General features: G+C 38.3%; 1 protein-coding gene across 2 annotated transcripts in view; it reads right to left on the reverse strand.

Moving 5' to 3' along the window:
- The window catches only part of ANK2 (ankyrin 2), a 247,787-nt gene that overhangs the window by 204,990 nt on the left and 15,037 nt on the right, over nucleotides 1-27,760 (reverse strand). For both annotated transcript variants that reach the window (XM_068974921.1, XM_068974920.1), the window contains exon 2: nucleotides 8,178-8,279. In XM_068974921.1, the coding sequence (XP_068831022.1) occupies nucleotides 8,178-8,279 (102 nt within the window). The remainder of the gene's footprint in view (nucleotides 1-8,177; nucleotides 8,280-27,760) is intronic.

Consider the following 27,760-nt stretch of genomic DNA (forward strand, 5'->3'; position numbering starts at 1 on the left):
TCAGCACCCACATTTTTAATGTGGCTTCCAAAAAGGCTGTGTGGTCTGAGTCATAACTATGTGAGCTTATGATAAAGTCATTGGTGGGTGCACCGACATTGCCCTCTGCTTTTGAGAAATGAAACATAGGCTGTAACTGATATTTTGCACTTTATCACTTCAGTGGTAAAAATGTCAAGACCAAAAATCAGAACACTTTAAGAACTGTTAACCTTTAAGGTAATAATTAGAATTATGTCCAATAAATGAATGTGATATCCTTCATTCTGAAGTCACTGCAGTGGAACCAATAAGTTTTGTACATGGTGAAAGTATCTGAACCTTCAGAGGCTTTTACTGATGTATATGCTGTGCTTAGTTGCTCAGTCGGGTCTGACTCTTTGTGACCCCATAGACTGGGAGCCTGCCAGACACCTCTGTCCATGGGGATTCTCCAGGCAAGAATATTGGACTGGATTGCCATGCGCTCCTCCAAGGGATCTTCCCAACCCAGGGATCAAACACAGGTCTCTTGCATTACAGGTGGATTCTTTACCGTCTGAGCCACAGACTGGCTATAAAATCTTATGAAAAGATCATAGAGGCTATTTTTAATATCTAGATGTTAACTTTGTTTATAATATTATCTTATGAATAATTACTAAGTAAATATAAAATAAGCACACATGAGTTTCAAAAATAGGGAACAAAAGCTAAGATTTATTCTCTTTTTCTGAAAGTACAAGAGATAGAAAATACATTACCAGCTTAATCTTTTAACAAAAATGAAAGTTTAAAAAATTGTGATTGCTATGAAAAAAGAAAAATGAAAATTCAGTTTTTTAAAAGAAATCTATCTTATGCCATATTTTGAATTTTCCTCATATCCTTCAAATGAAAGTAGAAGCCAAATGGCATTTTTCAATTAAATTTGAAAATTTTCATGGTAGTTATGAGACCAATTTTATAAAGAAAAGGACTTTCATCCATATTTTAGTTTAAGGAATCTTAGCACGCCAACACACATGGTATTTTTGGGAAGCTGGTACAGCCCAGATTGCCTTTCATTGAGAAATACAACATGGTACAGAAAGTCCTGGTTTCTATGTTACATGTCATAATGCTCCCCAGAAGCTCAGGCTTATGAGCAAGATATGCAATATTAGCTTTGATATTTAATGTATTTAGAAATAGCAATACTTTGGCTAAAGAGTTGCCTCTTTTGCTCTCCTGGATGTTTGGGAATTATTTCTGTTCTATATTTTATTTGAGTTTAAGTAGTAATCCTGGTGGTGGTGCTCTTTGACTTAAAAGTTCCCTTAATTGCATATTATGCTAATCTGTGGATGAATAAGGTCCTTTTTATACCAGCAACATTATATTAAAAATAAGATTTGAGCTTTAAAATAAAGGGCAGCACCACGGCAAATTTTGAAGGGCAGATTCAAACATCTCAGGAAGATTACAAGTTGAAAGAGAACAGACCTCTGTGACCCTGAGGACATCACTTAACTACTTATGGACTCTTCCTGTATTTGTACTCAAGGGAGTGTCTCCCTTACATTTGTCTCTGCTGATTGATGAAGTATCAGGCCATCAACACAAAGCCTGATATGTAGTAACTAATTAGTTAGCATTTGTCACTTCATTTGCCTAACCTCTACTTGAGGTACATTACTGAATGGTATTAAAACAGAGCGAACACCAGACAACAATATTTACTTTCAGTTCAGTTCAGTTCAGTCGCGCTCAGTCGTGTCCGACTCTTTGCGACCCCATGAATCGCAGCACGCCAGGCCTCCCTGTCCATCACCAACTCCTGGAGTTCACTCAAACTCATGTCCATCGACTCGGTGATGCCATCCAGCCATTTCATCCTCTGTCGTCCCCTTCTCCTCCTGCCCTCAATCCCTCCCAGAATCAGGTCTTTTCCACTGAGTCATTCTTCGAGTGAGGTGGCCAAAGTACTGGAGTTTCAGCTTCAACATCAGTCCTTCCAATGAACACCCAGGACTGATCTCCTTCAGAATGGACTGGTTGGATCTCCTTGCAGTCCAAGGGACTCTCAAGAGTCTTCTCCAACACCACACTTCAAAAGCATCAATTCTTTGGTGCTCAGCTTTCTTCACAGTCCAACTCTCACATCCATACATGACCACAGGAAAAACCATAGCCTTGACTAGATGGACCTTTGTTGGCAAACTAATGTCTCTGCTTTAGAATATGCTGTCTAGGTTGGTCATAACTTTTCTTCCAAGGAATAAGCGTCTTTTAATTTCATGGCTGCAATCACCATCTGCAGTGATTTTGGAGCCCCCCAAAATAAAGTCTGACACTGTTTCCACTGTTTCCCCATCTATTTCCCATGAAGTGATGGGACCAGATGCCATGATCTTCATTTTCTGAATGTTGAGCTTTAAGCCAACTTTTTCACTCTCCTCTTTCACTTTCATCAAGAGGCTTTTGAGTTCCTCTTCACTTTCTGCTGTAAGGGTGGTGTCATCTGCATATCTGAGGTTATTGATATTTCTCCCAGCAATCTTCATTCCAGCTTGTGTTTCTTCCAGTCCAGCTTTTCTCATGATGTACTCTGCATATAAGTTAAATAAGCAGGGTGACAATATACAGCCTTAACATACTCCTTTTCCTATTTGGAACCAGTCTGTTGTTCCATGTCCAGTTCTAACTGTTGCTTCCTGACCTGCATACAGATTTCTCAAGAGGCAGGTCAGGTGGTCTGGTATTCCCATCTCTTTCAGAATTTTCCACAGTTTATTGTGATCCACACAGTCAAAGGCTTTGGCATAGTCAATAAAACAGAAATAGATGTTTTTCTGGAACTCTCTTGCTTCTTTGATGATCCAGCAGATGTTGGCAATTTGATTTCTGGTTCCTCTGCCTTTTCTAAAACCAGCTTGAACATCAGGAAGTTCATGGTTCATGTACTGCTGAAGCCTGGCTTGGAGAATTTTGAGCATTACTTTACTAGCGTGTGAGATGAGTGCAATTGTGCGGTGGTTTGAACATTCTTTGGCATTGCCTTTCTTTGGGATTGGAATGAAAACTAACCTTTTCCAGTCCTGTGGCCACTGCTGAGTTTTCCAAATTTGCTGGCATATTGAGTGCAGCACTTTCACAGCATCATCTTTCAGGATTTGAAATAGCTCAACTGGAATTCCATCACCTCCACTAGCTTTGTTTGTAGTGATGCTTTCTCTGGCCCACTTGACTTCATATTCCAGGATGTCTGGCTCAGGTGAGTGATCACACCATCGTGATTATCTGGGTCGTGAAGATCTTTTCTGTACAGTTCTTCTGTGTATTCTTGCCACCTCTTCTTAATATCTTCTGCTTCTGTTAGGTCCAGACCATTTCTGTCCTTTATCGACCCCATCTTTGCATGAAATGTTCTCTTGGTATCTCTAATTTTCTTGAAGAGATCTCTAGTCTTTCCCATTCTGATATTTTCCTCTGTTTCTTTGCACTGCTCACTGAGGAAGGCTTTCTAATCTCTCCTTGCTATTCTTTGCAACTCTGCATTACTTTATTACCTGGTTAAATTCTGGTGACTGAGGAGAATCAACGTCATACTTTGCAAGGAGGTCTACTTCAATTTTACTGGTTCTCAGTAGATTATACACAGTAATAGCAGTTAGAATATGTACACCTTAGAAAGTCCTTTCGTATTTCATATTTAATTCACATTGCTGCTCAGTGTGTAAAATTGAACATATTATTATTTTCTTGTCCTAGAGATTAGAAAGATGTCACTTTCTAACTTGAAATGACTTGATGAAAGTGGAGACAGAACTTAAACTTGAGCCTCTGGGCTTTAAATTCTGTGCGATTTCATGATATTTTGTTGCCTTCTCACAAAAACAAATGTTCTTCCCTTTTATAGTAACGTGTTAGTGGACACTGGGCCACAAGAAAAATATGTTAAGCTACTAAAAACTTTTCTAGGTACCTCAAGAAGTTAGGTTCATAACTCTATAAAGCAGATAAGAAGTCAGCATCTACTGCTGAGAGTTTTTCTTTAAAAAAAAAATCCATAGATCTTTTATATGATTAAGATATTTCTTATATTTTAGGGTAAAGTGGACTTGGTTTGACTGAAGTTAATGTCGTTTTCCTTGAGTTCCTCTTCTGGCATCACTTATGAAGATTTTATCTAAATAAACTAATACCTCAGACAGTTTCATGCCTTTTTTCTAGCATATTACAAATATAGAATGTTAATGAATTGGTATTAAAATTGGGTAAATGTATTTAATGTACTTGAAAAAACTCTACAAAAGCATGTTAAAATATTTTAAAAATTTATATTCATTCTCACAGGCAGTTTTGGAAGAAGTTCATATGTCTATATAGGAATTTGGAGGAAGTTCATACATCTATATAGGAATTTCATATAGTCACAGCTTTATTTTTCCAGTAGTCATGTTTGGATATGAGAATTGGACCATACAGAAGGCTGAGTGCCAGAGAATTGATGCTTTTGAATTGTGGTGCTGGAGAAGACTCTTGAGAATCTCTTAAGCTACAAGGAGATCAAACAAGTCAATCCTAAAGGAAATCAACCTTGAGTATTCATTGGAAGGACTGATGCTGAAGCTGAAGCTCCAATACTTTGGTCACCTGATATGAAGAGCTGTCTCATTGGAAAAGACCCTAATGGTGGGAAAGATTGAAGGAAAAAGGAGAAGGGGGCAGTAGAAGATGAGATTGGTAAATAGCATCACCGACTCAATGCACATGAAATTGAGCAAACTCCAGGAGATGGTAAAGGACAGCAGTAGTCCGTGGGGTCACAGTCAGACATGACTTGGAGACTGAACAACAACAAGAATAAGAATTTGGATGTTCTTTCTCTTTTAATATATGAAAACCCCAAATTATTTGTTCAAAAACTACTAGAAACATATCAAATAAAAGAATTCATAACAAAATATGACAAATAAGAAATGGAAGTATAAAATGTGAAGGTCTTATATACTAGGATAAAGGCATTTGGCTTGATTCCATATGTCAGTGCCAAAAACTATGTAAGGTCTGCTATTTTATCTTACCTATAAGCGAAACTGTTAAACTGCTACGGCTTCCTAATGCTAGAAGAAGACCCGAGTCTCCTAGATGAGAGACAATGGACTTCATGCATGCATGCTAAGTTGCATCAGTTGTGTCCAACTGTTTGCGACCTACGGACTGTAGCCTACCAGGCTCCTCTATCCATAGGATTTCCCAGGCAAGAATCCTGGAGTAGGTTGCCATGTCCTACTGAGGGGGTCTTCCCAACTCAGGAATTAAACCTGCATCTCCGGAGGCTCGTGCATTGCAGGTGGATTCTTTACTATTGAGACACGAGGGAAGCTCAATGGACTTCATAGTTCACAGCAAAGAATCGGCTGGCTGTCAACATGTTGCCTACATCAGTTCCCTATGTCCCCTCCCAATCCCAAGGAAGTTACACAGAGGAACATGGATACCTGTGCATACCGTGGGTTGTGTTAAAGAAGAATTAACCTTCAGGGATTCACAGCTTTTAAACTAAAAATGAATAAGCCTACATTTTCTCTGAAGGAATGAGCTACCTAATCCCTTAAGGTTGCTCACTGCAAACACTACCCTGAGATATGCCCGTGATAAACAGCATTCAGTGTCTTTCATTCTTGTCACACCCAAAGGAATACATAGGGATGCTCAGGGTTATAGCAGATTGATTCCTAAAAGCAAGCAGCACTCAATATTTTTTATGCCAAGAGATATACTTCCCTAAAGGACAAGAAATATTGCCATTGGTGACAATATTTCCTATGGTGGAAAGTCTTGGGAGGGGCAAGGAAATTCCTGCACCTTTTGCAAAAGTCTGCAGGTAATTTTTATATGACAACCACACTGATCTAAGCATTGGAAGCCATAGAAAGTTTGGGGGTGGAGGAGTACCATAAAAATATTTTTATTTTAGAAAGATGACTCAAGACAGCATAGAGATTGACCAGAGTGACGAGATGAAGAGAGAACCTAATTAAGCAGGGGCTTACAGCAACTATGGTAAGTGACCATACTGCGGGTTAATGCAAATTTGTGGATGTGGAAAATGAACCAGGAAAGAAGTGCTGGACTGAAGTAGGGGAGAAGACAAGGGTAGAAACCTGTTGGAACTAAGTATTAGTAAGGAAATTGACTATGCTAAAGCCTTTCACTGTGTGGATCACAACAAACTGTGGGATATTCTTAAAGAAATGGGAATATCAGACCACCTTACCTGCCTCCTGAGAAACCTGTATGCAGGACAAGAAGCAACAGTTAGAACCAAACATGGAACAACAGACTGGTTCAAAACTGGGAAAGGAGTATGTCAAGGCTGTATATTATCACCCTTCTTGTTTAACTTATTATATGCAGAGTACATCATGCAAAATGCTGGGTTGGATGAAGCACAAGCTGGAATCAAGATTTCCGGGAGAAATATCAACAACCTCAGATATGCAGATGATACCACTTTAATGACAGAAAGTGAAGAGGAACTAAAGAGTCTCTTGATGAAAGTGAAAGAGAAGAGTGAAAAAGCTGGCTTAAAACTCAACATTCAAAACACAAAGATCATGGCATCCAGTCCAATCACTTCATAGCAAATAGATGAGGAAAATATGGGAACAGTGGCAGATTTCTTTCTCTTGGGCTCCAAAATCAATGCAGACAGTGACTGCAGCACGAAATTAAAAGATGCTCCTTGGAAGGATAGCTATGACAAACTTAGTGTATTAAAATGCAGAGACAACACTTTGCTGACAAAGGTTCATATAGTCAAAGCTATGGTTTTTCCAGTAGTCATGTATGCTTGCGAGAGTTGGACCATAAAGAAGGCTGAATGTCAAAGAATTGATACTTTTGAAATGTAGTGCTGGAGAAGACTCTTGAGAGTCTCTTGGACAACAAGCAGATCAAATCAGTCAATCCTAAAGGAAATCAACCTTGCATATTCATTGAAAGGACTAATGCTGAAGCTGAAGCTCTAATACTTTGGCCACCTCATGGGAAGAGCGATTCACTTGAAAAGACCCTGATGCTGGGAAAGACTGAAGGCAGAAGGAGAAGAGGGTGACAGAGGATGAGATGGCATCACCGACTGAATGGACATGAGTTTAAGTAAACTCAGGGAGATAGTGATGGACAGAGAAGCCTAGCACGCTGCAATTCATGGGGTCACAAAGAGTCAGACACGACTTCGCAACCGAACAACAAAAAGAAAATCAGCAGTTAGGAATTTGGGAGGAAAGCAAGTTTGAGTATGACAAGACACCGGATTCAGTTTTTGAGAAGTCGTATTTGAAAGATTCACTAATTTCAAGGGACTACAGAATGAACATAACTGGGCTAAATACACATCAGGATATATATATCAGTATATATCACGACATTCTATAGATGATTTAGAACTAGACAATGAAATTTATCTCCTGCTAGCTTATAATTAGGCAGGATTATTCATTTCCCAGTTAGCTCTGTCATGCACACACACACATCAGCAACATTTAGCACACTATAGTGAATACTGGCGTTCATGAGACACTTTTATTCATGGTATTAAAATCTTACAGAAAACACAAAAATCTCAACATCCCTGGGATCAAATAATATCCAGAATGTATAATACCATCTAAAGTCCTTAGCAAATGGATGTAATAAATGAATAATCCAAACACCTCATTTAAGCCAACAGTTTCAAACTCTTCTAACTCAAATCCATACTTTAAAAGTAATGGCAGGGTGGGAAGGGGTAAGTAGGTGCATAATTTTGATTTTATTCTTTTATTTCTCTATCCCAAGTTGTAATAATCAGTTACCCCCTGAATAAAAGGCTTACAGCAGACAAGAACAGAAGCCAGCATCTGGATAACTAGTTGATAATAAATGAGCAGTATTTCAGCTAAGGGCAGCCCAGATCATTTCATAGGCAAACCTGATGTTCAATCATTTTTGATCTATCTACTTTGCTGGTATTATTAGCTCTAGATACAAATGTCTGAGGCTTTAAAAGTTGGTACGGAGGCAAAAATGAACTTTCATAATTCTGGACTGGTGCTATTTCAGTAAATTTAACAAGAGACAAAAACCCTGCTGGGCTTTTTGAGTGTATCTATAGGTGACAGGAGTGTCTTCGGCGTATAATACAGAGGCAGCTGCAGGGCGCTTACCTGGTTGCAGGTATTGATGTCTATGCCCCCCTTCAGATATTCCACGACTTTGTCTAAGTTGCCTGCTCTGGCGGCACGGAGGAAGCTTGCATTGCTGTCAGACTGTGAGAAACAGAAAAGAGCTTCAGTGAGTTACTGATAAAGTGACAACATAACAAAAACAAAGAAACATGAATGTTTGCACCACAGATCAGAAAAGCTTTGGCTGCAAAATAATTCAAACCTGAGTTTAAAACACTTAATAATAATTAACAGGACAAGTGAGCAACCTCACAACATTTCTAGAGAGCTAAGGACATTAATGTCAATGGGAATACATTCTGCTTTATTAAAGAGTGTAAAAGAATCATTAAAATAAAAATAATTTTACTGCTTTATTCCAAATCTTTGGCTACATTTGAAGATGAATTTATACTACCCCCAAATCCACTTTTACCCATTCATTTTAGCTTCAGGAAGCTAGTGACTTTATACTGAGCCTAGTATGAAGCCAAAAAGGAAGAAAAAACTGCAAAGAAATGAAAGGTTCTGGGTTTCTTCTTTCTTCCTTGACTGGTTTTCAGATGCATCTGAGGGAGAATACCGACTACGGGTCACCTGGAAGTCATCTGTCCTTATGATAGGGGAAAAACAGAAAGTTGCAAGGATGCTTTGAGGAAAGCAGATAGTGCTAGCTGGCAGGTGCGGACTGGGCCAATGCAAATTTTGTGATCCTAGTGATTTTGGAAGAACAAGATTAAATGTAAACCAGCTGACATAATACCAGATTCAAATCTCTTGGTAAAGATGATCAGTCCGAGTGGAAACTGCCTTCTAAGTCCTCACCTTGAGTCCATTCCTCTCAAAACCTGATCCTGGGAAAATCAACTGAATCCCCCCACCCCCACCAAAAAATATGTCCAAAGGAGGCTATTTCGGAGACGTAGCCACAGGCACCTTGCCTCTCTGACTTGCTGACAAAGTCTGATTTCAAACCTTAACACAAGGATGATGATAAAACTTCATTAGGTTCCAAGATACTGGCCTCACTCTGTAGATCTTGTGGTATAACATCTGACTAAAGAGGAAATGGGCTTCCCAGGTGGCGCTAGTGGTAAAGAACCCGCCTGCCAATGCACGAGACATAGAGATGTGGGTTCAATCCCTGGATCAGGAAGATCCCCTGGAGGAGGGCATGGCAACCCAGCCCAGTATTCATGTCTGGAGAATCCCCAAGAACAGAGGAGACTGGCACGTTATGGTCCATAGCGTCGCAAAGAGTCAGACGCGACTGAAGCCACTTAGCACACACACACATGCAAAGAGAAAACAGCAACCTACCTACAAGAATAGATCCCCACGAAAAGGGACCTACTAGAAAGGGAGGTGCGGGTGGGATGGCTCTTAATCCACCATTCTCCCCAGTAGGCTACACTGCTGCCTCCCTCTCTCTTGAAAGGACTCGGCAAGGGCCTCTGGCATATTCTTGGACATGTTTATTATGACTGCTGATGAAGTACACACATAGAAATGGAAGTGTTTCCTCTGGGAGTCTCAAATATGGAATCACTTGCAGACTGTTAGAATGATTTACACTGGGGAAGACTGAACACCCTAAGACAAAATTACCTCACATTTAAGCCAAATGCCACAATGCCATATATATTTACAAATTTGATAGATAATTTATGCGGAGTCAAAAGGTACGACTGAAATCTGTACATCTGGACTGCATGCTCGGAGCCTTCAGAAACATATCCCGGTGTGACTAACATAGTGCTGCCTTCCTCCTCCCTGCTCTACTGGGATGCCTCACGCTTCACCCTTCCTGAAAGTTATGCTCATGGCAGGGTGCCCCCGGCATATCTGCAATGCTGCAGGGACTGAATGGTAACTCATTTTGAAATGCCTATGCTATGGAAGTATTTGTGATTTGCAGCAAATTCTAAATTCCAGGAAGATTTTCCTCCTTCAAGTTTCTTGCCCTAGCACTTAGAAGTGAAACATGATAATACTTTGCATTATGCTCCGTCAATATCCCACAAGAAACATTAGTTATTACAAAACAGCAATTAAATAACATTAGGTCACAAAAAGTATGACAGCATTATTTCCAATATCTAGGTTTTTAAAAACGAATCCACATGCTATATATATTCTTGGTCTTCCCAGGTAGTACCAGTGGTAAAGAATTCACCCAAAGATGCAGGTTCGACCCCTGGGTTGGGAAGATCCCCTGGAAGAGGGCATGGCAACCCACTTCAGTATTCTTGCCTGGAGAATCCCCATGGACAGAGGAGCCTGGCGGGCTACAAGAGTCCAACATGACTGAAGTGACTTAGTACGCACATATATTCCATACTATATTAAAGATGATGCCTAGAAAGTACTTCCATCCAGTACACAAGGCTTCATAATTATAAGTAACATTTATGAATGTCAAGCACTTTCCTGGTGGCGCTGGTGGTAAAGAATCAACTTGCCAATGCAGGAGACGCAGGACACAGGTTCAATCCTTGGGTCTGGAAGATCTCCTGGAGTAAGAAGTGGCTTCCCCCTCCAGTATTCTTGCCTGGAAAATTCCATGGACAGAGGAGTCTGGCGGGCTACAGTCCATTGGGCCACAAAGAGTCAGACTGAGCACATGAATGTTTACGGTGGGTCAGGCACAGAGCTAAGAAGTCATATGCATTATATTGTGACTACAATTATACCAGGAGAAAGCAACTATTATTATGCTCATTTAATAGGTGAGGAAAGAGGTTTAGAAAATTTTTAAGGTCACAGAATTTTTCAGTGGAAGATCCAAGGTTTAACTCCTGTTTCTCCATCTCGAAGCAGCAAGTCTTATCTGCTGTTCTGCCTCATCTGTGCAAAGTATCAAAGCAGATGTTACTGTAGCTACCTAACCTCAGCTATAGGTTTAGTTTGTTTGTGATAACCTCAGTATGCCCTTGGTCTACCTATTTGCTCTGTAAATCCTGGCACTTGCTTGATAGAGTGCCTTAGCTAGAGAGAGAATTCTTGGCTGACAGCTCTAGCCTCAAATTTATCAGCCATCTATGCACCTAGAAAAATGAAGAGTTGGCTTGAGACAAACTACTTAGAAACACATTCACTTCGGAATAAGGAAAGAGACAGTAAAGTACATTCTGCATTAAAAAGCCAGTTGACTGTCTTTCTCTACACGTCTAACATGATCAAACTCACAAACTATGATCAGGGTTCACTATCATCCCTGGTAAAAAAAAAAAAAAAAAGAAAGCCATGAACAGAAGTAGAGACAGAGGGTGTAGCTGACCCTGCAGGAATGAAGAAACACCCAGAGACACCCTGTGGAAGCTTGGGGGTGGGGGGTGCTATTGTTGGCCTGAAGGGACTTCAGGTGTCATGGAGGGGTACCTATTAGACCCTCTCAGAACCTTCTGTAGGGGCTGGGCATGACATTGAGGATTGCTTTTGCTGTTACATAATAACAAGTTTTAATAACTAATTTTCTCTTTTCTGAATCAAACTCCTAAAAAGTAAAGGCAAGTAAAAGATTTAAGGCCAGTCCCTGGAATTCTAGCAACAACAAAAACATAGTTTCCAGGTTTTTAGACAGGTTAGAGCCAATGGAAAGGAAACACGTGAGCTATCCTGGCAAGGATCTCTTCAGCAGTTGAGTCACAGTAAATTTTGCTAGAAGCTGTATTCTTCTAGAACCCCATTAAAGGATTTAGTTTCCCCAAAGTAAGAAAATGCATTAGAAACGCATTTTGCAAATGCAACTAAGTGTGTTATTATAAAATGCTTTCAGATCATGAGTTTCAAGAACAAACTTAAAATGAAACTTCAAAATGTATATGTAGATCCTGGCATTATTGAAAGTTAAAAGTATAGATTGGTACAGAAGTATATATTTTTCTCCTACTTCCAGATAAACACTTGCAAACCCTGTACTACAAAGAGGTCAATCTGTGATTAAAGCTCTTGACATAAGAGCTTAGGATAAACAGCTTTTAGTCTGGTTACCTTCAATCAACACAGAGATGAAAGAGGATTCCAGGACTCCTGGTGAGAGACGCAGCAATTTTTACGATGCTATGTTTCCCTCTGAGTATGACAAAAGTAAGAACTTAAAAATTAAAATTAGGTATTAGTAGTGGGAGAAGCATGCTTTCAAAACAGACTGTTGTCTCTTGGCTTGACCCGGGAGACTTCACGCACAAAAAGCACGAGAAAGAGAGAAGAAGGCAACATCAATTCCTTTGAGAGCAAAGTCTGACACACAGACCAACTTTTTATGCTTTGTTGCTGTCTGTCCCTAGAACTCTGGATCCTAAAACCAATTGTGCTTATGCCTATATAAAGTCTGACTCTGAACAAGGCATTCAAATGCTGAGCTCCACTTATTTTAATCTGCAACAGATGGAGGTCATTAAAACTTGTCCCTTTTACAACCCGAGTGTGGCATCTCAAGCCGAGAAAGAAGAATTTCCTCTTCAATTCTTCTTGACACAGTTCTGTACGTTTTTTGATCCAAATGTTAGAAAAACAATACTTTCTCAGCATCCAGCAGAGCGGACATGAAAGGCAAGGAGGAATGTGCGTCCACAGAGCCGCGTTACGGCCTGAAGGAGTGCTTCCCCGAAAGATCCAGGGGCTCACTCACAGGGGTCCTTGAGTTTGCTCCAAGATTTTCAAAAACGTCTATGCTTACAGTTCAATAACAGCCTAACACGGAGAATATAAGCATGTTCCAGGTCTTCTGGATGGCTACCCTTTTACTGAATACAGCCATCCATTTCAGTATGTGACTTTGTGTTTATAATTCAATGCATAACAGGTGAAGGAGAGATGGAATACAGACAGATGCACAATATGCAAAATATTTTGCCTTAGAACAGACTCGTCAGAGAATCTGGCCATCATGCATGGCAGGACGCACTAAAGAACCTGAGCATAGCACGCAGTAGCACATCAGTGTTCGTTTAGTCACTAAGTCATGTCCGACTCTTGTGACCCCATGGACTGTAGCCCGCCAGGCTCCTCTGTCCATGGGATTTTCCAGGCAAGAGTACTGGAGTGGGGTGCCACTTCCTTCTCCAGGGGATCTTCCTGATTCAGGGATTGAACCTGCGTCTCCTGCATTAAAGGAAGATTCTTTACTAACTGAGCTGCAGACCCTGCACACTCATAGGGACTTCCTTGGCAGTTCAGTGGCTAAGACTCCAAACTTCCTCTGCGGAGGGAGCAGGTTTGATCCTTGCCCAGGAAACTAAGATCCCACATGTTGCACAGAGTGGCCAAAAAAAAAAAAAAAACTAATAAAAAAATAAAGTTACAAATAATAGGCTCAGATGCTATCTCTGTGTGGTCCAACTTGTCTTGACTATTGTCAGTAAGCATAATAGAAAATCCAGAGTAAAATGTTTTTCAGTTCCTAATTGCAGTGTTACTGGTTTAGGTACATATCTTTAGCACAATACTAATTCCATCACCAAGTAAAAGAAGAAAGTTTTAAATGATTATCAAATAGCATGCCTTTAAAATTGGTTTCCCAGGTGGCTCAGATGGTAAAGTGTCTGCCTGCAATGTTGAACCTAGGTTCGATCCCCGGGTTGGGAAGATACCCTGGAGAAGGAAATGGCAACCCACTCCAGTACTTTTGCCTGGAAATTCCAAAGAGTTGGACATGACTGAGCGACTTCACTTTCACTTTCAATATTGGCATTGGAGAAGTTCTCTGATAGCTTTATGTTTTTATTCTGAAGTAGGAAACAAAAGTTTAAATGTATTAATAATGGTTGTATGACATGCTTCTAAAAATGTATGCTCTGTATTTTTATTTAGGGCAAATTCAGAAGTACATTATAGAAATACAAGGTTAAATCTTTTTACTATTAAACCAACATCTGTGATTTAGTTTTACACAGTTCTGTCCATTCTATTACATTGGCGCTATTTTTTTTGAATAATACTAGTTTTGTAGTTCTGTTCATGCTTAATTTGTACAACTTTCATTTTAGTAATGGTCTAAGAGTTTAAGGAGTTTTATGTAGTTTGATTTTTACATTTAAATTACCACTAAAGGGAATTCTGTGGCAGTCCAGGGGTTAGGACTCCAAGCTCTCACAGGCCAAGGGCCCATGCTTAATCCCTGCTCAGAGTGCTAAAATCCTGCAAGCCACATGGTGAGGCCCCCCAAAAATGTTTCTAATAAAAAATTAATTATTAGTCTAATAAACATAACACTAGAGGTTACAAACTATTTTCATACTTCAAAGAGAGGAATATATTATTAATATTTGAGACACTCACATCCTGTAGGATGAATTAGCCACCAGCCTCAACTAACCTAGCAAGTGACCCTGGGTACCTCCCCTCAGTCTGTGGCTTATCCTGTACCCTCCACAAATATTTTCCAACCAATTAACCATAAGAAAGCACATTTTCCTTGTGAAACTGAGGGAATTTGCTTATTTTCTTAGGATACAGTTATTCTTTAAAAAAAAAAAAAACGGGGTCATTTACCTGCCTACCCGGAGATCTACATTTTTACAGTAATACAAAATAAACAAAATTTATTAAAATCACTTGAGGGGAAAAATCTTAATATGAACATAATAAAATAAGGGACATTTCTACAATTCCTTAGGTCTTTTCTTAGGAATGTTAAAACTATTTATGTCCAGCAAATTACAAGTTGTATGATCTTGAGTCTTTGTGGGTCTCAATTTCCTTATCAAAAAAAAAATGTACTTTATAGAATTGCTGTAAGAATGAAATATGATTTAAAGTGCTTAGCCCAATGACAGGCACAGTAGACACTGACTGAGCTTTTTTTAATTGCAGTTTATCTTGTAAATTATAAAGGCAAAACAAGAATGGCAAATCAAAGGATAGATGCATACATATTATCTTCTTTAAATAAGAAGGTGCTGCCAGAAGACCAGAGTATTTGAAAATATCCTGCTAACTATTAAAGTGTCCTAACTGTTAAAGTGTCCTAACTGTTAAAGTAAGTGTTAAAACCCCACTTACTTTCAATTTAGCTGGCCACTAATAGCAAAAATTACGATAAAACCTAAGTTTGTACACTGCAGCTCAAACTACATTTTTAGTGTCATTTTAACAGGTCTTTACACTGCAACTAAATGGAAAATGCTGAAGGAGCTCTGATCTTCAGAAAGAATTAACATAACCTCTCGAAAGGTTGTTTTTACTTCAGTGACATATGTTTTAAGAATTTTAGTTCTGATACAGGTGGTTCTATTTTTACTTTTAAAACATTACTTAAAATAATTAATGATTAACACATAAAATTGAGAATTGTATCAAAACAATATTTAACTTTATTTATCTAAATAAATTGCACCTGAATATTTCAAGCAAATACCTATCTGATATGCAAGATCATTTGAAATTACTTTTACATAAAGACAAAGATTTTTTCCTTAACTTCATATGACATTTTGACATTGATTTGCACTAGCACACTAAATAAATCTTTTCATTATCAATGTTTCCCCTGAGATTATTATCCATGAGAAGAACTGCCTATAGGATACCATAGGACATCATCTTTAAAAAGATGGTGACACTGACAAATTAGTTGTTCCTAACTTGCATAATGGTGACAAAATCACTGCAGAGTAAATAGATGAAAAAATTAGTATTCAAAAGCAATATCTTTTTTTTTTTTTTTTACTGTGGAGGCAGTTTTCCTAATGCAGATTATTCGTATTATGCAGGGCCCTAGAGGTAAAGAAACCAGCAGCAAATGAAGGAGACCAAGAGAACAAGGGAGGGAGCCCTGAGTCGGGAAAATCCTCTGGAGCAGGAAATGGCAACCTGCTTCAGAATTCTTGCCTGGAAAAATTCCATGGACAAAGGAGCCTGGAGGGCTACCATCCATAGGGTGGCAGAGTCAGACACAACTGAGTGACCTGCTCTTTTACTTTCAAGGTGCCACACAGGCAAGAAAGAAACAATGCAGATTACTAAGTACGCATGGCTATGTACTTGAACTCAAACTGTGATGCTGAGTCAAATTCTAGAGCATCTTTTTATTATACTATTCTAATAGCATCCTCTGGTCTTTAGAAATATTTAACATGAATCCAGGAAGACTGGATATGGCTCAAAGATCTTGATTGTTAAGTCTTCTAGGATAAATAGAAGTAAGTTGTTAGAGATAATTGTATACCTTAAAAAAATTTCTGAACACATTTTTGAACAGAGTCAAAATACTAATAATGTAACAATATCTCTCCTCAGTAAATTAAAAATATGGCAAGAACATACAACTAATAGGAACAAAGACCTTAAATCAAAAAAATAATTGTAATGTACATTTGATTGATAACTATTTTATACTTCAGATTCCCTGTGATTTATACACAGATATATCCATTTAAAAATAATTATTAAACAGAAGAAGTATGAATTCCTCAGTTAGTATATCCTCAGACAGTAGAAGTCTGACCTGAAAAGAAACTCTTTTGCAGACATGAGTTTGGTTTAATAAAAATTACAAATGAGACATACTGAAACCTTAACTAAAACAGGAACTTTTACAAAGAAAAGGTAGAAACTTTCTTAAGTGTTTATAAGTTTCAGTTTTCTACTGAACATTATCATAAATTGAAAATTAAAACAACTTCTCCTAAGTCAGGAAAATCAACAGATTTTGATTATTTGTATTCTAGCTATATGTCCTGCCTATGACTCCAAAACGCCTACAGAACTCAGAAATTCTGTCACAAAGTACATGTCAATTTTTTTTTCTGAATTTAAATGGGAAGATAGTAATGGCTCCACCACAATACTTACAAATCTAAGGAAATCAGAAAAAAGGGAAACATTTTGCCATAGCTATAAGTCAAACATTAGATTTAATAGTTTTAGGTTCATCTTAAAACTTTAAATTTTAGAACACTGCAACTGAATGCTTCAGATTTTTCCAAGGGATAAGAAACTCTGTGAAAGTGAAAGTATGAAAGTGATAGTCGCTCAGTCATGTCTGACTCTGTGGACCTCATGAACTGTAGCCCACCAGGCTTCTCTGTCCATGGGGATTCTCCAGGCCAGAATACTGGAGTAGGTAGCCCTTCCCTTCTCCAGGGGATCTTCCCATCCCAGAGAAGGAACCCAGGTCTCCTGCACTGCAGGGGGATTCTTTACTGTCTGAACCACCAGGGAAGCTCTTTGGGAGGTTTCAATTACACAAACAGATTAAAGGTAGTACTACAGTCAGTGAGCTAAGCACCTTAATAATTGCTTTAAACTGTTTATCTAGAGTTGCCATTCCTCCCTAAAGAGCATATCGTACTGGGAAAAAAATGGCATATGGTCAGGGGGTCAGATTGTGACCCCCACTTTCAACCATTCAGGTTCCTCTTGGTGTAGAGGTATCCTGTCACATTATGGCTTCATGCCACACACCACCCCTCACATGACTACCTGAACTGATGGATTTGAAAAGTTCTGCTCTATTTATTTGTTTATTTATTTACTAACAAGGCAAAGGCCAGCAAAAATATTCTACACATCTTATATTACTGAATATTAGTTCCTCCATAATATTCGCTAATTTTTTCAATAGCTGACGTATAATGGAAATCTGCATTTCACATGCCAACAACAAAATTAATAAAAACTCACATTCCATATGCATGCATTAATATTTGATATTTGGCTTTCTCTTTCTGATTTCTGGAAAAATAGCACTGGTGAGCCTATTAACTGAGAAGAAATCGAGACAAACATAGCAAACAGTCTGGTGGAAACACTGGAGGAAGGAGCGGGTAGGGCAAATTGCGAAAATGGCATGGACATATATACACGCTCGTGTGTAACGTAACTAGTGGGGAACTGCTGCACAACACAGGGGCCCCAGCCTGGCACGCCCACAACCTAGAGGGGCTGAACGGGGGGCGGGGGTGTGGCGCGCCGGGCTGAGGCTTACCAGGGAGGAAATGCAAGTCAGAAGTCGCTCAGTCGTGTCCAACTCTTTGCAACCCCATGGACTGTAGCCTACTAGCCTCCTCCATCCATGGAATTTTCCAGGCAAGAGTACTGGAGTGGGTTGCCATTTCCTGCTCCAGGGGATCTTCCTGACTCAGGGATTGAACCCGGGTCTCCTGCATTGCAGGCAGACGCTTTACCATCTGAGCCGCCAAGGAAGCCCCTTATGAGGGAGGGGATATACATAAATATGACTGATTTGTGTTGATGTATGGCTGAGACCACTACAACACTGTAAAGCAATTATCCTCCAATTAAAAAAAAAAAAAAAGAAAACCTAGAGTTTCACGATAGAAATTTAATAGCACACACCACATCTGAATAGGATTGAATTCTAAACAGTTCTCTACTATTGCTTTGGGACCTCCAACCAGCATTAATTGAGAGTAAAACATTGAAAACATATTTTTAAAACAATCTGTATCCCAAGCCTAATATCTTTCCTAATTTTCAATGAGCTGGACATCTCCGTAAAAATGTTCTGCCAGCATCTTAAACTTAAATGAACATGGGCCAAAGCATGGAAGAGATTATCAAGCTTTCTGTCATATACACAAACCCCCAAAGGAATTTCCCTTTGCCCAGCACTGTCCATAAGAGTAGGTTTCATAAATGAATAATAACCTACCATAATAACACTCCAGTCAGAAGAAAAAAGACAGAGCTTTTGATATAATTTGGTAACAATTGTTTATTTAACTCTTTCTTTAAGAAATATTCTCTACACAAAACTCTTCTCATTCCCTGACTAATCCGTGTGTTAATATATTACAGAGCCTTTGGGAGGAAAGGTATATTAGAGTTTATCCCACTGCTATACTCAAGGATCAAGATAAATGAACCTGAATTAGGTTTTAGTCTCCCTGAAAGCCTTTAGAACTGTCGTGATAGGAAAAAAAATAAACCCAACCAAGTGAAAATGTCTTTCATCAATTCTTTATTATGCTGGGCATCCTACAGTGTTAATTTACTATTGCCCCCTTGAGGTAGGCACTGAATTTCTATCCCCATTGGTCTGATTATTCATCTTTAGACCATCTGTTCTGAAGCAGACATCACTCAGTCAAAAGCAGCTTCTTGACACAGCACAAAGGAGGCACTGACCGCAGCCCCACATACTGCACACACAAAAAAGCTGATTGCTTCTCTAGCACTGAATTATTCAAGACTGAACAAGAAAATACATTCTTCCAAGGAAAGCTTCACAGTGGCATACCTTAAAATATGACCACTATTTTAAAAGAACTTGCATATATTTTTCGATTCTTACATTGTTAATTTTAATGTGGCCCTCCTAAAACTCACATGCAGATACAGAAGAGTTTTCTGTTTACAATAGTCCAGTGTATATCTGTAATTGTCAGTCAGACTGATTTTCTAGAACAGTATCACTTATTTACAGCTTACCAACCACACACAGTGATAACCTGACTCTACTTGTTTAAAATGTAACTCTGGACTCATTTCCCATTTATAGGAAATCATTTCCCATAAAAGACCAATTTAGAGAAAACGCATCAAAACTGAGTAACTCAATTTTTTAATTTTACTTTTTTGAGTACATATGTTATATAATATTAATATCTACTCCAGAATAAAAAAAGAATTTGAATTCGTTACTTTCTAGTGCCATTTTTGACCCAAGATGATATTTTAATTTTATAGGAATAATAGACCTAAGAACTCTATTTGTGCCACTCTTAGCATTTCTATTTTTTTAGAAATCTTTCTAATTACTGGGTGTCAGGAATTTCAGCATTATAATTATGTTGCTTATTGGAAATAATTTGAGTCACTAGTCCCTTTGGTTAAACGATTCTTGTTTATTGTTATCTACAAAATGGCAAAAGTCAATCCTTCTAATGTGCATATAATTTTTGAGAAGTTGTTTATTCAACCCATTCTCCAAAGCATGTGGGTCCCAAAGGAGTATACAGTTTTCAGACTCTTCTGTACATTTGTGATGATCTACATGGAAAGCAAAATTCCAGTTCTCAAAAAGTCTGCATTATGCTAAATATAACATACAAAGTCATTTTTTACACTCATTTCTTGACTCTATGCTGGCCCAGTGGTGCACAGTTGAAAGTCAACAAAACTTTAAAGTTAAATTAAAAAATACCTAAAGGATACACAATATGTGTACTGTATAAGAAGGAAATCATTTCCCAGTTTGACTCATTTCATTAACTTGATTAAATTACTGAAGAGATATAAATGTGTACATACTGGAAAAATCAAAGCTTCAGTTTGGAAAAAGTGAAACCAAATTAGTCTAAAACCAGATTATTTTGATAATAAAAAATATATATAGGATGGGCAAACAACAAGGTCCAACTGCATAGCACAGGGAATTATAGTCAGTATTCTTTAATAAATCATAATGGAAAGAATATGAAAAAGAATATATATATGTGTGTGTAAATCACTTTTTTTGTACACCAGAGACTAACAAAATTGTCAATCAACTATGCTTCAATAAAAAAAATTTTTAATAGTTAAAAGAATTTAACCAGTTCTTTATAAGAAGTTATTTAGTTGAGAATAAGACAATTTTGAAGTCCAGCAGTGTGTTAAATGCAAAGAATTAAATGCAGAAAAAATAAACATGATCTGTCCCCTCAAAGGCTTCCCAGGTAGCTCAGTGGTAAAGAATCTGCCTGCCAAAGCAGGAGACACAAGACACTTGGGTTCTATCCCTGGGTCAGGAAGATTCCCTGGAGTAAGAAATGGCAACCCACTCCAGTACTCTGTCTGGAAAATTCCATGGAGATAGGAGCCTGACAGGCTACAGTACCATGGGGTAACAAAGACTGAGCGACTGAACACACATACATTCCCTCAAAAGATTTTAAGATCTGCATTTAGAAAATATCTTTTAGCTGCAACATAGTCCATGAATCAGATAGAAGTGGGCAAAAATGGATCCATGGATATCCATTTAGAAACAGTAGTCCAAGCAATAAATGCTTGTGTGTTTTACAATATATTTTACATTTGGAACATATAATAGGAATAGCAACACAGTATTTTACACAGTTCCTGGTGATAAGTTAGGTGGAAGGCACAGCGGGCATAGGACTAGCAAGTGAAATGTCATAGTGGTAGGGAAGAAGACAGTATGCAGGAAACTATGAGTAATGCAGTGTGGTGAATTATAAAGTTGGAAATGACAAAGAAGTTAAAATTCTCAACGTAAGGCAGGGCCCAGCCTATGAATGTTCTTACATGCTATAATAAGAAGACTGAATATTACCCTTTAGGTGAAAGAGCAGGAACTGCCAAGATCAGAATGCTGTCCTCAAAATGATCACTGGAGTCACATATGGAGGGTGAGTTAGAGGTAAGAAGAATGAAGTCTGTAAGATAGTTTGGATACTATTGCAATGGTCCTAGTGAGCAACGTTTCAGGGACAGCAATGTGAAAAAAGGAAGTGATCTGTCATACATGCAGGGGAAAGAAGTTATACAACTTGGGGGAACTGAATTTAAGGATTTATAGAAAAGAAGAAATTAAGGAAAGCTTGGAAACGTCTAGCTTTAGTACATAATCAGCAATAATACTAATCAAGATCAGAAAATTGGGGAAACAATACCTAAAATTGGAGAGAACACAACAGTGTGGTTTTGGTCTAGTGAAATCTGATGTGCTATCCCAGCATGGTAGTGTGTTCAAAATGCAAGACTGAAAGGTCTAGGAGAGTGCATGGACTATAGACAGAGGCCACAGTGTAACCTCTGGGACACGGTCTGGTGTTTTTTGCAGTGATACTGGATTTGTCTTCATTCCTTACCATTTCTCTGTCAATAAGCCTCCTCAGAATAGGAAAGCACTTCTTGTGTTGCCTGTGGAAGCAAATACTGCTGACCTATCAACATCTTGCATGAATGCCAGGAAGTGCTGATAAAATAAAAATTGCAATGTATACGTATACTTCAGTATACATGTATATGCATATACCAGAGAGACTAAAACAGAAATCTGTACGGGAAGTTTCTCACGAGCTTAGAATACTAATAGCATGCAGCTGACGTTTCCCCATAAGACCAGGGCACAACTGAAGTACCGCTTTATCCACAATGGATGTGACCTGCTGTAACTTTCTAAATTTACCCTTGTGGTATGTATGAACTATAATTGTCTAGAATGGCTCCAGCTATTCAGTTCTAATTCTATGAAAGGTAAAGAGATTCCTTAACTTTACACTCAAATATAAAAAAGGCATGGAAAAGTGGTTTTAAAAAGAAATGTAGGTATTATACTAAGTGAAAAAGAGCCAATCACAAAAATACAAATGCTTTATGACTCCACTTATATGAAGGACCTAGAGTAGTCAGATTCATAAAAACAGAAAGCAGAGTGGTGGTTGGCAGAGGCTGGGGTTGGGGGTTGGGGTGGGTGGAGAGTTATTTAATGGATGTAGAGTTTCAGGTTTGCAAGGTGAAAAAGTTCTGGAAACTGGTTGTACAACAATATGAATATGTATATTTAACACTATTGAACTGTAGAAATGAACTTAGAAATGGTTAAGATGGTAAATTTTATGTTAGGTGTTTTTTAATCCACAATTAAAATTTTTAAAAAGAATTCTTAAAACTGAACCATAAAAAGACAAATAATCCAACTAAAAAAAAAAAGAAAGAAATGTGTTTAATTAATTATAGTACCTGACACATGGCAGTGGGAAAGGATTAGCAAATCAAGTATCTGTAGCTTGCACTGCCTTTAAAAAAAAAAATTAGCTTATACTACAAAATCTCTGTTGGAAATCAGTCAATAAAAACCCCTCCAGTTATTACTGCATTTCACAGAATATCTGAACTTCTTCTGAGGCAGCTTTCAAAACAAATTCTTGATTTGTTGGGGTAAGAGTATTGGCATCAACTTCAAAGAGAATTTTGAAAAGTAAGGGATCTCCTAATTTAAACAGAACTAAAAACAAAAGCAGGGTTAATTCATCTCATGAAACTAAGCTTTAGTTCAGATGCTCAAGACCGTTTTTTAAAAATTAAGCTTAAGCCAGGTTTAATGAGAAATGGAGAATTCTCTATTAGTTGTTTTTTATTCTTTGACTTCTACAGTTCAGTTCAGTTCAGTTGCTCAGTCATGCCCGACTCTTTGTGATCCCACGGACTGTAGCATGCCAGGCTTCCCTGTCCATCACCAACTCCCAGAGTTTACTCAAACTCATGTCCACTGAGTTGGTGAAGCCATCCAACTATCTCATCCTCTGTTGTCCCCTTCTCCTCCCGCCTTCAATTTTCTACAAGAATTTGTATTAAGTGGATCCTGTGGGTCTATTTGCAGAGGCTTGGGAAAACATCTTCACAACACCCTCCCAACCCACCCTTCTCGCCTCAAGTCTGACCAAGTTCCATTACTCTGGGGTTCCATAACACCCTGAGACTCATTCAGTCATTCATAAACGCTTGTTGACTACTAGTTGTAAAAACAACACTGCACTAAATGTTGTGAATGGCTACAGCAGGATCCCCAAATATACGCTGACACATCTATCTCCCAAACTAGCCTGACCCTCCAGGATAGATGAGGCCATCACTTATTCATCTTGGGTGTCTCCACGGCCCAGCACAGGGTTTAACAGAGAGTAGATCAATAAACCTTTGTGGAAATAAGATAAAATAAAGGAAGAAGTTCAACAAAGTGAAACTGGCCAAATAGACACATGAAACAGCACTGGTCACTATGAATTAAACTAATGAAATTTTGGTGAATCAAGTACATTTTCACAGACTTACTAAATTTTAAAACTTGGTTTAAAATCAACATGTATACACTATCATGTGTAAAATGGATAGCTAGTGGCAAACTGCCATATAACACACACTATATAATAGCCTGGCACTCTGTGAAAGCCTAGAGGGATGGGATGGGGGCAGAGGAGGGAGGCTAAAGAAGAAGAGATTATATATGTAATTATGACTGATTATTGGTGTATGGCAGAAACCAACACAACACCGTAAAGCAGTTTTCCTCCAATTAAAAAATAAATTAAAAATTAAATCCTGATTAGCAACATTTATACTTATTATTTCACCTTTATAATTCTATTAGATAACCACAATAAAACCAAATCTTGCCTAACTCTTCCTAAGGGTATGTGAATATAGAGTAATGGGGTCAGGATGCCCTCCAACTATGGGACTTCCCCAGCGACTCAGCAGTAAAGAAGCTGCCTGATATTCAGAAGACGCAATGTCGATCCCTGGGTTGGGAAGACCCCCTGGAGGTGGACATGGCAACCCACTCCAGTATTCCTGCCTGGAGAATCCCATGGACAGAGGAGCCTGGCGGGGTACACCCTACTGTCCATAGAGTGGCAAAGAGTCCGACACAACTAAAGCTCCTTAGCACGCATGCAGGCCCTCCATCTGTATCATTATTATCTTACAGCTGAAATCATGGGAAAACTTAACAGTGGAATTGGTTAGATAGGCCATGGACTCAACATTCTCTGAGCTTACTTAGTTTAACAGATAACTGCCAACTATGACATTAGTAAAGAAATTAAACACAGAAAGAAAAAGTATTTTACTGATACTGACTACATAGAACAATTAGTATCCTGTTTCTCAGAAATAATAAACTATAATTTTATCATTATAAAATTGTTATTATTGCTCAAATTGTTAAACGATTTTTAATAAAAATTGTTTAAATTGTTATTGTTTTATTATTATAAAATTGTTCTTTTCTGGAGGGGGAAACTTTATATAAAGCAGTAACCTAAGCTTCCATTATTGCAAAAATTATCCAAAGAAGAAGGCATTATAATGTATAACAACACATAGTAATACACTGCACTAACCCCAGTAGTTACAATAAGACTAACTTCTAAATAAAAGAGATGATTGGCATGTTTAAATTATTTTGACCAAGATACCAATGAGAGAGGCTATTTTCTTTTATAATTATTATGCATATAAAATATACCTCACTTCACTCATAGGGAAACTATATATGTACCTCCACATTCTTATATCTGTTACAAGATATATAAAATTAAACCAACATTTATGTGCACAGGTGTATGTGAGGTGTGTGTGTAAGAATTTGTGTGGAGAGTGAAGGAGACAACCTACTGAGTGGGAGAAATTATTTGTAAACAATATGATGGACAAGGGGTTAATATTCAGAATATATAAAGAGCTTATACAATTCAACATTAAAAAAAATTCAATTAAAAAAAAAACAGGGGGGAAAAAGAAAACCAAACAATTCAATTTTTTAAAAAATGGGGAAAAGAACTGAACAGACATTTTTCCAAAGAAGAAATGCAGATGCTAACAGGCACATGCAAAGATGCTTAACATCACTAACCATCAGGGAAATGCAAATCAAAACCACAATGAAATATCACCTCACGCCTGTCAGAATGGCTATCATCAAAAAGACAGCAAATAACAAACGGTAAAAATGTGGAGAAAGAGAACCTTTGTATACTGTCAGTGAGAATGTAAATTCGTGCAGCCATGGTGGAAAACCGTATAGAGGTTTCTCAAAAAACTACAAATAGAACTACCATGTGACTCAGAAATTCCATGCTGAAACAAACCAAAACTGCTAACTCAAAAAGGTACCTGTACCCTGATGTTCACAACAGCATTATTTACAATTGCCAAGCTATGGAAGCAACCTAAATGTCCATCAACATATGGCTGGATAAAGCAGCTGAGATATATACATATAGAGAGATACACACACTATGTAATAATATCCAGCCATAAAAAATGCAATTTTGCCATTTGCAGCAATATGGATGGACTTGGGGGGGTATTATGCCCAGTGAGATAAGTCAGATACAGAAAGACAAATGCCGTATGATATCACTTATATGTGGAAGCCAAAATACAACACACTAGTGTCGGGCAGGACTGAGCGACTGAACTGAACTGAACTGAGTGAATGTAACAAAAAAGCAGCAAACTCAGATATAGAAAACAAACTAGTAGTTACCAATGGGGAGAGGAAAGGAGGGGGATTAAAGGAGCAGAGGAGTAGAGGAATAAGAGATACAAGCCATTATGTATAAAATAAGCTAGAAGGATATATTGGAGAAGGCAGTGGCACCCCACTCCAGTACTCTTGCCTGGAAAATCCCATGGGCGGAGGAGCCTGGTAGGCTGCAGTCCATGGGGTCGCTAATCGTTAGACACGACTGAGCGACTTCACTTTGACTTTTCACTTTCATGCATTGGAGAAGGAAATGGCAACCCACTCCAGTGTTCTTGCCTGGAGAATCCCAGGGACGGGGGAGCCTGGTGGGCTGCCGTCTACGGCGTCGCACAGAGTTGGACACGACTGAAGAGACTTAGCAGTAGCAGAAGGATATATAATTTACAGCATAGGGAATACAGGCAACATTTTATAAATTTATTTATAAATGGAGTGTAACCTTTAAAAATTGTGAATCACTGTACTTATAATTTATATAATATAGTACAGCAACTATACCTCAATAAAAATAAAAATCAAAAGATGTTTAGATTGTGCCACTTCTGATTAGCAATGTTTAATATGGGAACCCAGCACATAATATGAAGCTTGATGAGAATTTGGGTATATACTAAAATCCTGTGGCATCCCAACAAGGTACGTCCTTTATAGTTGGAGAAGCTCCACGTCTATTTGGTTTCCTTTTCCTATTGGGCTTTCCTCAATTGTGCTCAGACAATTAAGAATCTACTTGCAATGCGGGAGACCTGAGTCAGGAAGATGCCCCGGAAAAGGCAATGGCTATCCACTCCAGGATTGTTGCCTGGAGAATTCCATGGACAGAGGAGCCTTGGGGGCTACAGTCCAGGGAATCCCAAAAAGTCAGACACGATAGCAACTAACACTTTCCCACATGTAAGTGTGGCATATTTTAGCAGTTCAGTTCCCTCTACTAATGACATCTTTTCATAGATTTAACTATTAATTTAACATGAATTATATAAAGAAATCATTACAAAGATTATCCTGACCTAAAGCCTTTCTCTTCTGGTTATAATTTCAAGTAAGAGAATTAATTACACGTGTTTTGATTAGGGTCACCACACTTGTGTTCCCTATGTTTCATTCAAAGATAATTGTCAAAGGCACACTGAATAAGTCAATTGTTTACCGTTTTTACAAGGTTCGTGCACATTTATGTCGTTTTAGTGATTTTTTCCTTAATTTAAAAAGGATTTTCTGATAGCATATGAACTGACATATACCATATTAGAATTCTATGGGGCTTCCCTGGCGATCCAGTAGTTAAGACTCTGTGCTTCCACTGCAGGGGGTCCAGGTTCAATCCCTGGTCAGGGAACTAAGATTCCACATGCCACATGGTGCAGCCAAAAAGAAATAAAACGAAACAAAAAAAGAATTCTACGTGCCACCTAGATTTGCTTTTTTCTAAGTCGTTCTACTCATGAGACTGTGTGATGTGCAGTCTGCTTTGTGTGGTTACACTCTGGCTAGTCAGCTCCCTGAAGGAATGAATAATAGTTTGTACTTTTTGTCTTTCTCACACTTACTACTACAATACTAACTGCAGGCTAATCCTACTATATGCCAAAATATTTATGTTCTCATTGAATAA

The sequence above is a fragment of the Capricornis sumatraensis genome, chromosome 7, assembly GCF_032405125.1.
Source record: "Capricornis sumatraensis isolate serow.1 chromosome 7, serow.2, whole genome shotgun sequence".
In the NCBI taxonomy this organism is placed as follows: domain Eukaryota; kingdom Metazoa; phylum Chordata; class Mammalia; order Artiodactyla; family Bovidae; genus Capricornis; species Capricornis sumatraensis.